General features: G+C 44.7%; 1 protein-coding gene across 2 annotated transcripts in view; it reads left to right on the top strand.

Moving 5' to 3' along the window:
* FRY (FRY microtubule binding protein) overlaps window positions 1–18,778 on the top strand; it is a 512,138-nt gene that overhangs the window by 349,260 nt on the left and 144,100 nt on the right. For both annotated transcript variants that reach the window (XM_062194404.1, XM_062194403.1), the window contains 3 exons: window positions 3,843–3,950; window positions 14,052–14,310; window positions 15,604–15,786. In XM_062194404.1, coding sequence (XP_062050388.1) covers window positions 3,843–3,950; window positions 14,052–14,310; window positions 15,604–15,786 — 550 coding nt within the window. The remainder of the gene's footprint in view (window positions 1–3,842; window positions 3,951–14,051; window positions 14,311–15,603; window positions 15,787–18,778) is intronic.

Raw genomic sequence — 18,778 nt, 5'->3', positions numbered from 1 at the left:
GTTATATATATATAGAGAGAGAGAGAAGTTCATATTGTTAATGTTCATTTTATTGCAATTTTATTGCTAACATGTGTTCATGATTTTTAAAAAGTCAAAAATATAGATGTATTTTTGAATACCTGCTAATCAGTATCTAAAGTCAAAATGAGAGTTTTGTCCTCAAAGCCTCACATGAAATTGACCAATTTTTTGGCTCCATGTGATTCCTTCTAAACTTCTCCCTAAATCAGCACAGATACATGTCCACAGGAGCCTTCAAAAATTTCACAGAAAATGCATATATGGAAAAACCATGCCTGGGTTTCAAAAAGTGTTTGCCCCAGAATAAACTTACTGTTTAATTTTATTTCCCATGACCTTTGTGAAATGCCCTCATGTACAGTCTTTTAAACAAAAATAGGATTATACAATGCATATTATCCTGCAGCTTGCCAGTCCTTTGATTTAAATGATATGAAGGTCATGTAGGTCATTTTAGACTTTCAACTAAATTGATGCAGAGTTGCAGCTGACCAAGGTTCATAACACTAAATGTATTACCCGCAGCTCCAGTTCTTACCTCATACATTGCCACATGATTAGTAACCCTTTAGCCTCATTTATTACACAGTCTTTGAATATATTAAATCCCTTTTATGTGTAATGTAGAATATAGAAGAAATGCCTTTAAAATGCCTGCAATATAGTTATTCCCTCTAAATAAAAAGTAGTAAAGACAAATCAGGCACTTACCCAGCAGTTGAGACACCATGGCCCGATAGGAATACTGGGTTTGATTCCTGGCTCTGGCTCCTGACAGACAGAGCCTGGGAGGCAGTCGTGCATGTGGGAGACCTGGACTGGATTCCTAACTTTGCAGGCGAGGCCTTTGAGGACTGAACTAACAGATGACAGCTCTCTCTCTCTCTCTCATTCTTTCTCTTTTTCTGCCTTGGCATCGTGGTCTAGCAGGTGTGATGATGCAGCAACCCTGATGGGCACTGGTTCCAGTCCCAATCCCAGCCCCACTTCTGATCCAGCTCCCTGCTAATGCTCCAGGGAAAGCAGCAGATGATGGCCCAACCTTGGCTATTGTAGCCATTTGGGGAGTGAACCAGCAGAAAAGCTTTCTCTCTCTCTCCCTCTCTTTCTCTCTCTCTCTCTCTCTCTCTGCCTTTCCAATAAAGAAATCTTTAAAAAAAAAAAAAAAAAGAAGAAGAAGAAGAAGAAGAAAGAAATTGAGAAAGAAGAGGTACTCTGTGATAGGGGCTATGTAACTGAGAGAAGATAAAGAGAAGAATGCAAATAATTAGTAAAAAGTTAAAAATAATAAAAATAAATTATAGTAAGGAAATTAAAGAACTTGAAAGGAAAGCTATATAATCAGTATACATCATAAGATAGATTAAAAACCAAAACAATTGGCCGGCACCGCAGCTCAATAGGCTAATCCTCTGCCTTGCAGCGCCGGCACACTGGGTTCTAGTCCCAGTCGGGGCACTGGATTCTATCCCGGTTGTCCCTCTTCCAGGCCAGCTCTCTGCTGTGGCCAGGGAGTGCAGTGGAGGATGGCCCAAGTGCTTGGGCCCTGCACCCCATGGGAGACCAAGAGAAGCACATGGCTCCTGCCATCAGATCAGCACGGTGCGCTGGCCGCAGTGTGCCAGCCGCGGCGGCCATTGGAGGGTGAGCCAACGGCAAAGGAAGACCTTTCTCTCTGTCTCTCTCTCTCACTGTCCACTCTGCCTGTCAGAAAAAAAAAGAAAAAACAAAACAAAACAATTATACAAAACCAGAAAAGGAGCACGTTTAAATGTAAATGTTTTAACAAATACCTCACACTTTTTCTACAATTCTTTCCTTCTTCCTATTCAATCATCTTAAGACCCCCACCCCCCACAAATAGGGTGGGAATATTTTTCATGCCAGACTTTAAGGCAGATCTCTGAGTAGGAAATAACTCATTGCTTCATTTCTGAAAAATAAGGGGAAATGTGAGAGAATCATCGAAGCATTTAGGAGAACAGGGTGGAGGCCGCACAACACTAATGGATACAGTCATCTCAGTTGATATTTGAGGTTGGTCGACCACTTTCCCAGGCCTTGTGTAGGATATGAACTTGAACACTGAACATTCTGTGTTGCTCAATCTCCATTCCTCAATCCATTAGTGGTTCATGCTAGCAAAATAGAAGAATGTTTTAATTTAAGCATCTCTTAATAAATTGTCTTACTTATGTAATTTTGGAGATTCACATGCTCTCCATAAAAGCCCAGAGAGCAGAGACTGTGGTAGTAACAGGAAATCATGCGTCGGTTAGTTTGTAATCTAGGCTTGCATTATCAGCTTGGAAATCTGGCCGAGTTTGCTTTGCCCCTCTGGCCAGGCAGGGTCATTTGTTTTCTGCAAGATATGAAAATAATTCCAGCTGTTTAAAACATCTGCCGAGTGAGCTAGGAGGACTGCTCAAACGTCTTACTGTGTTGCAAAAGGAAAAATGGGAGAGGTCGTGAGGCTCTTGCGCTGTTCCAGCTATCGAGGTATCTCCTGTAGGCTTCTCTTTCCTTCTTGATCAGAAACCACTGTGCAGCTGCTGATTCTCAAGAGTACAGCCCGGGGGAAAGTTCCTAGAAAAAGAGAGAAAATAATCAGGATTTCCACAAAAGCAGAGCAGTCTTAGAAATCAATACTTGCTTTATTTTTCATGCAAAGTTTTACATTCATTCTTTTTTTCTTAAAGATTTATTTATTTGTTTGAAAGTCATAGTTACACACAGAGAGGAGAGGCAGAGGGAGAGAAAGAGAGGTCTTCCATCTGCTGGTTCACTCCTCAGTTGGCCACAATGGCCAGAGCTGAGCTGATCTGAAGCCAGGAGCTTCTTCCGGGTCTCCCAAGCGGATGCAGAGGCCCAAGAACTTGAGCCATCTTCTACTGCTTTCTTAGGCCATAGCAGAGAGCTGGGTTGGAAGTGGAACAGCAGGGAGTCCAACCGGCGCCCATATGGGAAGCCAGCACTGCAAGTGGAGACTTTACCTGCTACGCCACAGCGCCAGCCCCATACATTCATTCTAAAAAACTTAGAAAACACACTGGAAAGTAATGTCACTGAGCAAAATGGTCATTCAGTGATGATCTTCAGATTATGGGTAGGACAGAGTCTGCTTGCTGTATTTCCATTCTGACCTGTCCCTGTGCCCAGGAGAAATCACTTCTAAGTTTCTATGCTACTTTGTATTGTCCTTTAAAAAAAAAAAAACTATTTATTTATGGATTTATTTCTTTGAAAGGGAGAGCAACAGAAACAGAGGAACATAGAGTGTGAGTGCTGTCTTCTATCTGCTGCCTCACCCCTCAAGTGGCCACAACAGTCTGATCAGGGCCAAGCCAAAGCCAGGAGCTTGAAACTCCATCTAGGTCTCCCATGTCGGTGGCAGGAGCACTAGTGTCTCGGCCATTATGTGCTGCTCTCACTTGTGCATTAGCAGGAATCTGGATCTGAAGTAGAGCAGCTGGGACTTAAACCAGCTCTCTGATAATGGGTTTCAAGGGACAAGAGTGCCTAAACCTGCGGCAATGCAATGTTGGCCCCTGCATTTAAATTATCATGTTTGCATCCTACAATTGCATTAACTTAGTACCCATTTTATATTTATTCTCAGAAGACTGAATCATCAAAATTTAGATAATGTTATTGTCATTTCGGTTACTTGAACGATTGGATAGGTGGTTTAATTTTTCCATAAAGGTTATTGATAAAGTCATTGAGAATCCGTTACCTATTGAAACAGCCATATCTGATTTTTTTTTTTAATTTCACAACCTTTTGACCTACATTTTAATTTTGTCTTTTAATTCCAGGGGTGAGAGAAAGCCCAAAATAGATCTTTTCAGGACCTGTGTTGCTGCTATTCCTCGACTGCTCCCTGATGGGATGTCAAAACTTGAACTTATTGACTTGCTGGCTAGGTAGGTGGAAACTGTAGTGATCATTACTCGCTAAGAATTGACTTTAATCTTTCGTCGTGATTCCTTTAAAAATAGAATGATTATAACTGACAAGTATTTACTGGATGTATTATACTAGGTACTGTGTATGGGCAAGAATACAGAAACTTGTAAAAACATTTATCTTACGTTCCAGGGGCTTAACATCCAATGTAGAGCAAATTCATAAGCACACGAGGTCACGAATGACCCAAGATCTGAAGTTGTGCCAATTAGGTGGCACAAAAAGGTTGAACCATGAGTTCGATGGGTGGAAGGATGACTGTGGCCTGAGGAGGTCTTGCAGGAGGTGCGACTTGACCTCCTGTTTTGGTCCACTTTTCCTTACTGCAGAGAATACCCGAGGCAACTAGCGTTGTAAAGAGAGCAGGTTTATCTAGTTCAGAGTTGTGTGGGTTCAAGTTCAAGACTGGGTAGCTGCATTGGCTGAGCATCTAGTGAGGGTGGAGGCTTTTGTGGAGGGAGAATCACAGGGTGTGCCAGGAAGCAGAGTTAGAGCCTGGACCCACCCAGGCTTGATAACCAACGCTCTCAAAAGAACTACCCAGAACCTCCCAGTAGGCCCGCCTCCTTCCTGAACACCACGGGCTTAACTTTCCACCCTGCTAGTATCGTCGACTTACAACTGTGGGGTTTAAATGTCTGCATGTTCAAACCATAGCACTGCCCTTTGAAGGGAAGGTAGATTTCAGAGAGATAAAGGAAGTGGCTTTAGCAAAGAGACTGGTTCAGAGAAGAGTTTAGAAATGCAATAATGAAATAAGACTAGAGAAAGTGAGTTTTCGGTGAATTTTAAGTAATAGCAGAACAATTTGGCTTGATGAAGTTTTGAATGGAATAACATGAGAAAATGCCATTTAAGGCTGCTTAATCTGATAATGGTGGATAAAGGGAGCCCTGAGTATTAATTTTGACCAAATGAAAGCTGCATCATGTGTGGCCTAGTTTATCCATTTTCTCCATCTGAGGGCACACTTCCCATCCAGACCACGTAAATAATGCAGCCTCCATCCCGTGTTTCTGCACGTCACACAGTGGCCTCCTGCGGCTTCTGAGTGCCTCCCTGGAGCTCACACCTCTGGCTGTTGTGGTCGTGGTGCTGTCTTCCGTGGACAGTTTGGGCTCCTCTGCTGATCACTGCCTGCTATCAAGTAACAGCTTTGGTAGCCTGCTGTCAATCCTCATTCCTCTTCATCCCACAAGTGATCACAGCCACTCCCACTCTGCACTAGCTAAAGGATGATTTACAGAAGACCTGTTACCTCCAAACTGAATATACGTCAAGCCCCATTGCTCTCTGGCCAAAACCTTCTAACCCGTCCAGCTGGTACTTGTCAACTATGTTCCCCATGACATGGTTTTTACTATCATTAAGCTGTTGGTCTTTCTTCTTGCTTCCAATCTATGGTCAGGACATACTTTACTGAAGACTAAAAGGTTAAAAAACAAATGACACGTTAGGTCCTATTGAGTCCCAGTCACTGGAAGATGACCAAAGAGTACATTGGATGCATGGATGTGGGGAAGAGGGAAACAGAGGCGTTTCTGGTCTCAGGGAAGGAGAAGACCCAAGAGGAACAAAGGCTGGATCTCCAGGGAACAACGGACGTGACGACGTGAGGGGTGTGGGGAGAAGAGCAGAGAGACGAAGATCCTGCACAGATCGTCCGCGCTGGATGGGGGCAGAGACTGTGAATGAAGAAGGGCTCTGAGTCAGGTGCCAAGAAGACTTGAAAACTGTCAGCCACGGACAACAGCAGGGAGGGTGACATGATAAGACATGCAGGGACGGTAGATTGCCGTGTGGCCTGGAGGGGTCAGGGAACTGAGACCCCTCTGCATGACCCGTCAGCCCACCAGAGCACGGGGGACTAGCCTCTGAGAGGTGGAGGAAGCACCCACCAACACGCTAGCCCTGCTTACCCTTCTCACTCCCTGGGTGATCATGCAAATCATCAGCCTATCTTTGCCCCTTGGTAAAACCGAGACAAAGCCGAGTATCTCACACGACTGCTGATAGGGCTGGATGATGTGAGTCTACGTGCTCTTGGTTAATCGTGGGAAAAGTCAGTTACCACGGCACTGACGTGGAAGGAGGGCTCACTTTCCTCAGTGCAAGTGTCATCGGTGCCTAGGCACAGGAAGGCCTTTGAAACAACACTAAGTTAGGTTAATGGCGTGCAGCTTTCTAATGAATCCCTAACACCACTTCGCGGTAAATCCACACGGGAGACTCTTACCTCTGGAATCGCCTTGACAGCCTCAAGCAGGGATGCGGGAAGGTGCAGACTGTGGTGCAGGGGTGTGGGGAGGGAGTTCCGCCAGGCCTGGTGGAATGTCCATGCTATTTATAGCACGTCCTGTTTATTATTGTATACATTCTTTCGAAGCCCGAAGGTGAATGCTGGCTTTTTATGAGAGGAAAGAATAAATAAATATCCTTGAGAATTCAAGAAAATGAGTGGACTGTATGGGTAACCCATCAAGAGGCCTTTTTCCTAAGTTTCCAAAGAAACCAGAGGCTGTTCTGCTGCGGGGGTGGAGGGATGGAGGGGGAGGGGAGGGGGACCAGAGCCTGCAGCCTGTGCACTGGCTCCCACTAGCCTGTAAGAAATGGGCGCCGTCAGATCTCCTCAGGAGGTTCAGAGGACAAAAGTGAAGAAATTCACCAGCAATAAATGTGGACCTTTGGGGCCACGCAGGTGTCATTTGCAGCCCTAAGGTCCAGTCTTCATAACTGGCCGGACAAGACTGGCTGACATGGGCTCGCCAGTCCTCTGGGCTCAGTTCCCTGTAAGAACTTTCTAGAAGTGTCCCCTGTGATCGCTCCCTTCCTAGCTTTTCCAGTAATAGCTAAATACCCCAGACCCTCCCAGCTCAGGCTGGCTTTGGTGTGGCAGGCAGGACAGTGGCCTATGGGCTGAGCAGGCCACCCTCCCTCCTCGGGCTGCTGAGTTGCTGTCTGTCCCCGTATTGCTCAGCCAGCACGTAATGACTGAGTGTGAGGAACCTTCCCATGTACTAGAAAAAAACCATGAGGGGACTTCTGTCCCACCCCAGCAGAGCCCGTGCTGCTCTGTTGTCTGGGTGCAGCAGAGGTTCTCCGAGAGGAGCGGGCACTCGCTTCTCTCCCAAGCAGTCGCCATCTTTTCTCCAGCTCTTCTCCCAGATGTTTCCTGCTCCAGCTCTGATCCCTGGAAGCGCCTTTTCCCCAACAACACACAGGCTCCTGCTCTTGCTCACTTCCTGGAGTCCCGTATGTGCACCAAGCGTTCACTCGTCAGTATTGTCCCTCCCCTTTCAAAACACAGAGTTAATATGACAACCACCTCATAGTACTGTGAAAACTAAACACATGCAGACACCCTGGATGGTGCCTCATTCCCAGAAAGTGCGCAGTAAATGTTAGTTCTTCGGGCATCTTCATATTTGCATAACAGACCACGCTGTACCATGCAGATCATATATATTGTTATTAGGTGAGCGGGTTACGTAGTCATCCCTCTTCTCAGACAAGGAGATTGAACCTCAGAGGGTAAATAAGGCTTGATATCCACATTTACAGAATTTTCCTGAAGCCAAATCTCATTGGTTTTTTTTGCAAGATTAATAGATACCTTTCTATGCAATATTTCCTATTCCTTGTGGACATTTCTAAGATGATGCATTTGTAATTCCTTGATTTTCTGCAGTATTCGGCAAAAACAGTTAACATTTATTCTGCTTCTCTCTACAACATATTCTGTGCTGGGGGAAGTGGCTCGTTGTGCTGAGCCGCCGAGAGAGGACTGGTCTCAATTGTGTCTGTGTGTGTGTTCCCTCAGTAGTTCACTTAATCACTTCTTTTCATTGGGTGCAGCTCAATGTGCTGTTCACAGATTGGGGTCTGTTCTTTAATCCCCACCCTCAGAAGAAGTTGCTACCACTTCTGGTGAGCCAGTGCAAGGGAGCAGCACACCTGTCTCTAAGCCGCTCCTGTGGGAAACCCTCATCTCCTGGGCCCTTCTTTCTTTGCTGCCTTCAGGGACATTACGAGGCTGCAGGCTCTGTGCCTTCCTAATAACCTCTTGTTCTCCTGGCTGTCGTTGAGAGGAGCATGTTTCTCCTAGTTGATTTTTTTTTTCTGGCTATGGTTTGTAAACTTGAACTCACCCCCTCTGCATTCATGCTTCTCCATACAACAGGATTATGAAAAGCTACTAGCTGATTCCCTTAGAATCTGAAGCTCACCTTTATGTAAGTGTTTTCCATTAAAAAATGATTTGCTCTCACTGACCAAAAAGGTGGCTTTGCCCAGGCTCTATGTTTTCCCCCATTTTACAACATGTCCTTTTCTTACTCAGTAACAACCTTGTACGGGCACCACGTGCCCTTGGGGTCCCAGCCCTGGCTTGCTCGAGATCAGCAGGACCGTGTGCAGTGGCGCACGTGGCCATGCAGACGGCAGCTGCCCGTTAGCTTGAGAGCAGAGCAGTGAGGCTCACGCCAGGCTTGCTGAGTGCTCCTGATGCCAGCTGCCTGGGAGGGACAGCTGCAGTTGATGTTGGCAATGCTGGATTCGTCTGGTATGTTTTACTGCTGTGTCCTTGTTAGCCCCCTCTGTGGTTTTATTTACATGGAATCATGCACCCGAGACCCTGTCTTAGGTCCTGAGTCCCCCGAGCTAGTCAGACTTCTACGCTGGTTGTTTTCTCCTAAAGCCTCTGTGCTCTTTTATTTGCTGCCACCAAACTCTCTGAGAGCCACTTCTGTTACCATTGCACCTGTTTATTTTGCCTGCGCTTTCTTTTCTGACCCAGTTTCTCCATGGGATGGCCCAAGTGGGAGTTGGGGAACTGGCCTCTCCTTACCTCTGTCCTTGCCAGTTGTGCAAATGGGCCAGTGAGAGGTAGGTAGCCCCAGACCGCTGGGCTCCAGGGCCTGAGTACCCAGAGCAGCCAGCTGTCTTTCCCATTTAATTCTAGTTTGTTTAGTTAACTATCTTTTTCCCTGTTTTGTGTTTTATGATATTAGATCTCAAGATGATCTCTGATTATCAGGTTAAAATCTAATAGAAGGGAGAATGAGAAAGATCTGGGTGGAGAACATAACTGGCAGTGACTGTCTGTTCACAGGCTTCAAGGACAAACATGGAGATGCTCCCCCACCACAGCCTTGTTTTCTTAGCTTCCTCCCCTTCCTCTCACCTGCTGCTTGCACAGACTCGTCTTGACGGCTTATGGTCTCTCAATCTCAATTCCCTGACCATCTGGGCCTTGTTCTTCTACAAACATTCCACTTGTGTGATCAACTGGGCCTTGGATCTCTAAAGTCCCTTCCCCTTCCGTGGTCCTGAGTCTTCATCGTCCAGGAACCCCTTCGTGCCCCTCACTGCTCCTGCACAGGAGCACTACCATGCTGGGAGGCGTGGCCACCTAGAACAGCAAGGACCACCTAGCCCTGGGGCTCTCTGAGGCCTTGTGGTGATCCTGTCTTGTTGTGGCTTGGAAATCAAAACAGATTTGGATTGCAAATTGTGCATGTGAGCAAAGTTACAAGAAGAGTGCAATTAACCTCATGAAGAAAGCTTGAGAGTAGTGGTCCTTACATAAAGGCCCCATCTAAATAGGCGATAGCATGGCTTTTATTCCTGGCACAGGCCTAGTTTCATGACTGTATTGCCTTCAGAGTAGGTCACTTAAACAGCAGAATCTGTCTGACTAATTGTGGGGACTTGAAATCCAAGATCAAGGTGTAAGTAGGGTTCCTTGCTTCTGAGAACCTGAGTGAGAATCTGTTCCTGACCTCTCCCCTAGCATCTGGTGCTTGCTGGCAGTCTTTTTATTTTTTTTTTTTAAGATTTATTTATTTTGTAGGAAAGGCAGAGTGACAGAATGAGAGTGACAGGGAGAGAGATCTTCTATCCACTGGTTCATTCCCCAAATGCCTGCAACAGCACAGGCTAAGCCAGCAGCCAGAATCTCCATCTGAGTCTCTGACGGAGATGGCGGGAACCCAGACTTGGGTCATCATCCGCTGCCTCCCAGGAGCCTTAGCAGGAAACTGGATCAAAGGCACTGAGCAGTCAGGACTGGAACTGGCGCTGCAATATGAGATGCAGGCGTTCCAGGCAGCAGCCTGACCTGCAGCACCGCAGCAGCCTGCTGGCACTCCTTGCACTCCTTGGCTTGGAGCAGCATCGCCCCAGCCTCGCCTTGTCTTCCCACAGCGTTATTTGCGTATGTGTCTCCCGAGGTTCCCTTCTTTTGAAGGTGCTGGTGGTAGCATGTCCGGGGGTCCTCCCTCCTGTATGACCTCGCTCCAAAGCAGCTGGTTACACCTGCAATGACCCTGGTTCCAAATAGGACAAATGTGGGGAGACAACATGTAACAGTAACCAACATCATTCCAAGCCTGAAAATTACACCATTTCCTGCCCTAAAATGGGAGTTTCTTGCCGGTGGGAGCTTGTTTTCTCAATAGGTATAAGTGTAAATAGTAAATTTCAGATGGGGAAATGGCTTCAGATGCTTTTTATAAACCAGTGTTTTCAACTTATGGACAAGGATGACTCAAGGCTGCTTGGGAAACGGGTCCCTTTCCCAAATGAGTAGGCTTCAGGCCTTTGAGCAGAACAACTCGGATTGTATGTGTTGTGTATTGGAGTTTTTATTAGTCATGGCAGAGCAGGGTGGCCTGACCCCACCCTGGTTGTCGCGAGCATTTGGGGAATGAACCAGGGGATGGGAGCACTCTCTCTCTCTTTCTCTCTCTCTCTCTCTCTCTCTCTCTTTCCCCATCTATCTTTCAAATAAATGAATAATTTTTTAATAAAACAAAACAGAAATTATCATTTGGTACAGCAGTTAAGCTGTCACTTGACATACCTGCATCCCATATTGGAGTGCCTGGGTTCAAGTCCCAGCTACTCCACTTCTGATGTAGCTTCCTGTTGCTGAACATTCTGGAAGGCAGCAGGTGATGGCAAAAGTACCTGGGTGACTGCCACCCACCTGTGAAACTCACAATGCATTCAGGGTTCCTAGCTTCAGCCCTGGCTACTGTGGATAGTTGGCGGTGACCCAGCAAATCAATGCTTTCTCTCCCTCTGCCCCTCAGTGTATGTATGTGTCTTTCTGATTTTCAAATAAAATGAAAATAAATTTTAGAACAATTTTTAATTAAAACAATACATTCTCACAGAAACAACCAGAATGTTTGGCCAAATATCTGGACACTGGCCTAGCCCAGTTGACATAATGAAATTAACCATTACAGAGATCTATATAAAATCTTGTTGAAAAAATAGGTCTGCTGGAAATTAAAATATAAAGAAAGTTTGAGAACTTGTATTTAGACAATCTGTAATTACAACTCCAAGTTAAAGTCCTCTGCGTTTTCTCTCAGGAAACCTGAACGGTTTAAGAACTATAGATTCAGTTGTATAAGACTTCCCTGGAGAATGAGCTTAGCTCTTCCACCTCAGCATCTCTGTAGGACACCATGCACTTTTGAGACAAGGAATATATCCCCTGGCTCAGGAAAAGTCTGCCCACTGAAGAGCTTTACATCTGCTTTATACAATTTGAATATCCCGTATCTGAAATGTTTGGGAACAGAAGTGTTTCAAATTTTGGATAATTGTGCATTTTGGAATATTTGCATATATATGAAATGAGATGTCTTGGGGGTTGGGACCAAAAACTAAATAAAAAGCTGATTTTCATATGTACCTTATAATACGCCTAGCCTGAAAGTAATTTTATACAATATGTTTAGTGCACCTGCATTTTGACTGCAACTCATTACATAAGATTGAGTGGAATTTTCCACTCACGGTGTCATGACCGACTCAAACGTTGTAGATTCTGGAGCACTTCCAATGCTGAATTCTCAGATGAGGGCTACCCAAACTGTGTTGTTAGATTTGGACCAATTAGGGTTACTTTATGCTTTAGAGAATAAGAAACAACTCTTCTCATTTTGTCAAATTTTTGAAATACTTCATTCAATAGTGCATAAGTTGTGCAGTTTACACTAGACGTTAATCCAAAATGAGGATTTTGGATTAAGGGGCCCTAGCGCTCTCCCCCAATTCCTTAGCCATTTTGTGCGGGATACTATCTGCCCTGTTGTGGCAGTTCCAAATGACTCTGGCACGGAACACCTCCAGTCCACTGAGTCCTAGAAACTCTACCTTCTCAATGGCTTTGATCTTCATCTCTGCCTTCCTCTTTCTTTTCTGGGGTTCAGGCCTTCGCCGCTTATTCCCTGGGTCTTGGCAGTGACCTGCTAGCTGGTCCCTACCCTCAGCCTTGTTCTTCTCCAAAATGTCATCCCTGTTCCTGCCTGCCTCTTTTTGCAATTGAGTTCAATCCCATTTCTTCCTCCGTACTATTCCATATAAAGCTCATTGTCTTTTGATAATAATAGCTAACATCTACTGAGTGCTTATCGCACACTCAGTGTGTTGCTAAGAAATGTATGTGGATCATCTCTGAACCTCACAGCAGGGTTATCAGATACAATCACAGCAGGTAGCCCCCTTTGACAAATGAGGGAGCTGAAGCTTAGAGAGACTGATTAGTGCAAGGTCACATGACCAAGTAGCTAATGACTGAGGCAGCACACTGACCCAGTATTCCGATTCTAGATCACACACCATTAACCCCCTCTCCCAGGTCCCTGGGTAGCCTGTAGACCCTCCCATAAACTGTCCCTCTTCACCCTCCAGCACTCTCACAACTTGCTCTTGCACACGCCACACCCCAGACACCAGTGCTGTATCCCGGGGTAGGGTCTGCCTGAATCTTGGGAGGCTTTCAAAAATATTTGTTTAGTAAATGAATAAATCAATCAATCAAAGCATTTTGTTCACTACAATGCTTGAGATTGATGTTAGGATTTAACAGTTTTATAGTGCTGGGAGTCTCTCAGCCTTGGCACCATCAGCATTTTAGACCAGAGAAGTCTTTGTCCTAGGAAGCTGTCCTGTGCGCTGCAGTGTGTTTAACAGCCTCCTTGTCCTCTGTGCATTAGAGAGATGCCAGTAGCGTACCGCACACTGTACAACCAAAAAGGTCACCAAACATTGTCAGGTATCCCCCAGGGAACAAACCTGATTGAGGACCACCAGCCTACTTCTGGTTGTTCTCTTGTTGAACTTCTGGATAAAATTCCTGTGCCTTCTCCGGTAGTCAAGTTTGTCATGCTTACAAATAGAAGTTAGTAATTACTTGTTCTGTAGTGCATTACTAAGAACTAGGCATATGTTACTAAATGCAATGTGCTATTATGGATTGAATCCTGAAACAGAAACAGAAATTAGTGGAAAACTGGTGAAATCTGAATAAATTATATAGTTTGGTGACTAGAATGGCACCAGTGTTAATTTCTTAGTGTTGGTGCCTGTGCTGTTATATAAGATGTTAACATTAGCAGGCTGAGGCTGGGTGAATGCTATAGAAACTATATTATCTTTGCAACTCTTCAGTAAATCTAAACAGTTTCTTAAAGTCTTCATTTAAGTCATTTACTAATCAAAAATTAAGAGAGATTCATTTTTAAAAGATGAATTTACTTATTTGCAAGAATTAGATCTTAAATGCTGGTTTACTCCCGAAATGGCAGCAATGGCCAGGCTGAAGCCAGGGGCCTGGAACTCCAGCTGGGTCTCCCACATGGTTGGTTGACGGGAGTAGGAGCATTTGGGCCCTTGTCCTCTGCCTTCCTAGGCACATTAGCAGGGAACTGGGAAAAATCCATTTCTGAGACACAAGTAGAAGCTAAGACCTATATGTTGGTATTTCAAAAAGTTCATGGAAAAAGTGAAATTCATGGGGCTCCTAAAGTTGTATTTATGAAATGCGTGAAGTTTATATATCTTAAATAAATGGTTTCTGGGGGGGGGGGTGGGAAGATGTTTATTTTGGTGCAAGGAAAAATATGAAATCCTTGTGTCGTTTTTTGCAAAATATGCACTTACCATGAGTTATTTGAAGCCCTCTCCTATCTTCCTTCTTAGATACAGGAGAAAAAAATGAATGAAGTAAATGGCTTTATTGTCTTTTGTTTATTTTACAGGCTCTCCATTCATATGGATGACGAACTGCGACATATTGCGCAGAATTCTCTTCAGGGTTTACTGGTCGACTTCTCAGACTGGAGAGAAGATGTACTGTTTGGCTTTACCAACTTCCTGCTCCGAGAGGTCAGTGACATGCATCACACCCTCCTAGACTCGTCCCTGAAGTTACTGCTGCAGCTCCTCACCCAATGGAAACTGGTCATACAAACTCAAGGGAAGGTCTACGAACAAGCCAACAAAATCCGAAATGCAGAGGTAATTTTCACACTCTCCCTACCCTTTGTTACTCCTTTATGTCCTACCTTTGGGAATGAGCAGCCCTTGGAGTTTACTGGGGAACTTCCTCTGGTCACGGCCATTGTCGGTTCTTCTGCCAGCATAAATGGTGGTGACGGAATAACTCAGTGATACACCAACAAGCTTAGGCTTGGTAATACTAATAAGGCCACTTAAAGACAAGGAATTGCTTTTTGCGTAATTACAAATTTATTTTCAAGATAAAATGGCTATAGACCAGGAAGTCGGAGACAGATGCAGAGACCGATATGGAATATGGATATATAAAAGCTAGCTGTTCTCCAGCTATTGTTTTTCCTGGTCAGCAGCATATTGGTTGCTTTGTCCAATATCCACATGAAGAAAATGCAGTCTTGCAGTTTCTTGTTCCTTTCATGCCTTAGGCCTGAATGCTAAAAATAATGGCAAAACCTTGGAGAGCAGGTTGAGAGAGGAGTGCTGCCAGAGGAGAGCCGGGGTCCTGGACACCGAGTGGTGACTTGGCAGTGGTGATGAACAGATGGGGACGGGCGGTCTGGCCGGAAGGGAGCGCGACAGAGGGTCTGAGGACTGTGACGCCTCAGGGCAGCACAGGAGGACCCCAGATGGGCCAACTTCGGAGAGAGGCTGTCAAGTTCCCTCTCCTTCCTCGTGTTCTACAAATGCCAAGAGATGCTAGGCAGAAAAACAAGGATTGCACGTGCTCGTAAAAGGGAAACGGAAGGAAGGGGAAATCTGTCCCCTCGGTGTCTGGCTTCCTCTCGCTTCAGATCTACTTGGCTGTAGTTTGGGAATCTTTAGGACCCGTCTGGTAAATGTGCAAAACTTAGATTAGAACCTACTAGGCAGACAAGAAAGCCAGCCTGAGCAGAAAGTGAATGTTTGAGAGTTCAATTAAAGAGTATCCAGGAGTCTACAGGAAATTTAAGTGAAAACAATTCAGTCTGTTTTGTATGTGCAGTATAATCCCAAATTACATGGACAGAAGCAGTTGTGTTTTTATTACTGTTAACAGCCTTTGAAAAGTTCTTTCTCAGCAGAGGTAACAGATGGTTGATGGTATTCCAAAGCCACAGTTGATCTGAAAAAAAAAAGGGGGGGGGGGCCTAGGATATTTCATGAATAATAATGAATTCACCATCACGTCTACTTCTAAGCCATTGAAACTTAAGTTTTACGTGATGAAGTGTAACAAAAGATCTGCCTATCAGAATATTTTCTTCTTCCATTGCTATTTGCTGAACGTGGAATGTTGTTCTTGTTGCCTGGCAGCTAATCCCCAATGGCTCCAGCCACAGAACTCAGTCGGAGCGAGGCCCTCACTGCAGCGTCCTCCACGCCGTGGAAGGGTTTGCTCTGGTTTTGCTCTGCAGCTTCCAGGTGGCCACGCGCAAACTGTCTGTCTTAATACTCAAGGAGATTCGAGCTTTGTTTGTTGCCCTGGGTCAGCCTGAGGTATGGGTTCTTCTGAATTTTCCAATTCATTGTCTTTAAACTGTTTTGAAATGTAGATCTAAAACTATAAATAATGCATTATTATTTCCCGTGCTTACATGTCATACATGGTATTGAAACATAATGTTTGATTCATTCTTAGGTTTTCGTTTTTTTCTTTAAGATTTATGTATTTATTTGAAAGGCAGAGTATCAGAGAGAGAGACAGAGAGAGAGAGATCTTCCAATCACTTGTTCACTGCCTAAATGGCCACAACTGCCAGAGCTGGGCCAGGCCAAAGCCAGAAGCCTAGAACTGCATCTTTGTCTTCCACACGGGTGCAGGGGCCCAAGCACTTGGGCCATCCTCCATTGCTTTCCCGGGCCATAGCAGAGAGCTGGATCAGAAGTGGAGCAGCCAAGACTCAGACTCACACTTCTATGGGATACCGTTGTTGCATCTGTTGGCTTGTTGCGCCGCAATGCTGGCCCCTATTCTTGAGTTTTTAATTATGTAGTAGCATTCTTGATCTCCTAAAGATAAATCCTATGCCGAGAGCAACAGAAAATACCATTCCTGGTTAGTTTAGGTTCTGGATCATTATCTTCATAGTTCTTAGCATATACCTAAGAAAGAACATATATCAGAGAATAAACTTGGAAAAATAATGCATCCATGGAAAATAATCAGAGTAGCAGTCTGGCTAATGAGAAGTTGTTTTATCTCAGTGACGGGAGAAAAATGGCTTTACAAGGACATGTCCTCTTGGGCTGAGAGAAGGAAGCCGGTTATTAAGCATGATCAAGCCTGGCTAAACTCCCGCGCTCAGTCAAGTGGTGCACGCCTGGTTCAGATGTTCTCACTCAGCCAGCTGGCATGGGTGGCCTAACTCTATATACGAGTTGATGAAAGACAGGCCAGTGTTTTACATCGTGTAGTTCTGCAGAAGAATGGCACTTTCTGTTTTTGTGTTTTAAATTGCTAATCTTGGTTTTACCATCCTCAGGATTGTCCTCAGTATAAAAAATATTTCTAAGCCTCTCATAGTCGTTTCTATTCACGTTGCTGCAGATAGCTCTGTTGTATTTCAGGGCTGTGTCTCTGACTCCTGGTAGATGTGTCTCTGACATGCTACATGTTGGAAACTTCCATTCCATTTCTAATTACAATAGTAATGATAGTAACAATTACCTGTGTGTGTCAGACACTGTGCTAACTGCTGTATACCTATACCTCCTTTAACCTTCACCATAACATGAAAATCAGTTGTGTTATTATCCCAATGCACAGATGCTGAGACTGAGGTTTAGAAAAGCTAAATGCTTTACCCAAAATCAACAGTGAAGACATGACAGATGCCTCTAAAGACCCATGTTCTTTAAAAAAAAAAAAAATTATTTTATTTGAAAGGCAGAGTTACAGAGAGAGAGAGAGAGACAAAGAGAGAAAGAGCACTTTCACCCACTGGTTCACTCCCCAGATGGCTGTAATGGCCAAGGCTGGGCCAGGCCAAAATCAGTAGCCAGAAGCATCTTCCAGGTCTCCTACATGGGTCCAGGGGCCCAACCACTTGGGCCATCTTCTGCTGCCCTCCCAGGCCAGCAGTAGCAAGCTGGATTGGAAGTGAAGCTTCCAGGAATCAAACCAGCACCCATATGGGATGCTGGTATTGCAGTCAGTGTCTTAATCCGCTATGCCACAGTGCCAGCCCGAGACCCATGTTCTTAACTGCTGTTCACCAGACTATGTCAAGCATGTCGCTCATGCGTTCCTTTCTTTGCCCAACCAACTTTTTTAAACTATCCTCGTTCATACCTGAATACAGACATTCCAAGGTTTTCCTATAAGGCTTCTGAGTAAATAATTTTATATTGACAAGCTTATCTATAATAAAGGACAGCAAATGTAAACATAGCCATATATCAAAAGTCATTTCAAAATGTTTGCAGAAACTGGAATTAAAGAATAAGTTTAAGGACGGGCGTTTGGTGCTACAGTGAAGACACCACTTGAGATGCCTTCATCTCATATTGAAGTGCCTGGGTTCGAGTCCTGGCTCTGCTTCTGACTCTAGCTTCCTGCTAACACACCTCTTGGGAGGCAGCAGTGATGGCTCAAGTACTTGGGATCCCTGTCACCCACATGGGAGGCCCAAGATGAGTGCCCCACTCCTGGGCACAGCCTGGCTCAGTCCTGGCTGCTGTGGGCATTTGGGGAGCAAACTAGCAGATGTGTGATCTCCCTCTGGCTCTCTGTCCCTGTCTTTCTCTCTGCCTTTCAAATAAATAGGTTTTTAACTTCTCTTAAAAGATGTTTATTCTGGTATAAATGAATTTGAAATTCCTGCAGCTTTTTATAATATACATTTTTTCATGAACTTTTGGACAACTCTCATGCCTGGATTTCAAAAAGAGTGTGTGCATCAAAGTAAACTTACCTTTTTATTCAATTTTCTACAAGCATTTTGAAGCCCCCTCATTTGTGTATAATCATTCATATAGAAGAACTTGCAGGAAAATATTCTCTCTTGTGCCCTTTCCAATTTGTTTCTTTTATCAAACAGCTGCGCACTGTGTAGATACCACAAAGCATGTGACTGCTGTCTCTGGGCCAGTCTCTTTGAGACTAAACTTTGATCCCAGTCAACAATCCATCCGTTATTTTAACAGACCACCGGCATTTATTGGTCCGACAAAGCATGTTTTCATTCCTTAAGATTAATGACAACGTGAACACTTCAGTGGATAATGTTTGATAGTGGTGTTTAGGTTTTCGTGTGCATATGAGCCTTTGAACTTCTGGAATATGTCTTTTCAGTACAGTGTGAAATTGGAGCCGTAATTATCTTCCCCTGAAAGTTGAAAGAGTAACCTCAGAAGTACAGGGAGTTTGATCCACTGCCTTTCACCATCTTGGCACTCACTTTTCTGTGAGAAAGCCCATATCACTGAGCTGCACGCTGTTCTGCTTCGTGGTCCCCGCGAAGGCAGTGGGGTGGTTGGGAAGGATTCG

Source organism: Lepus europaeus, chromosome 6 (genome assembly GCF_033115175.1).
Source record: "Lepus europaeus isolate LE1 chromosome 6, mLepTim1.pri, whole genome shotgun sequence".
Taxonomy (NCBI): domain Eukaryota; kingdom Metazoa; phylum Chordata; class Mammalia; order Lagomorpha; family Leporidae; genus Lepus; species Lepus europaeus.
Note: the sequence above shows the minus strand (reverse complement) of the source record. Positions and strands in the feature narration are given on the sequence as shown.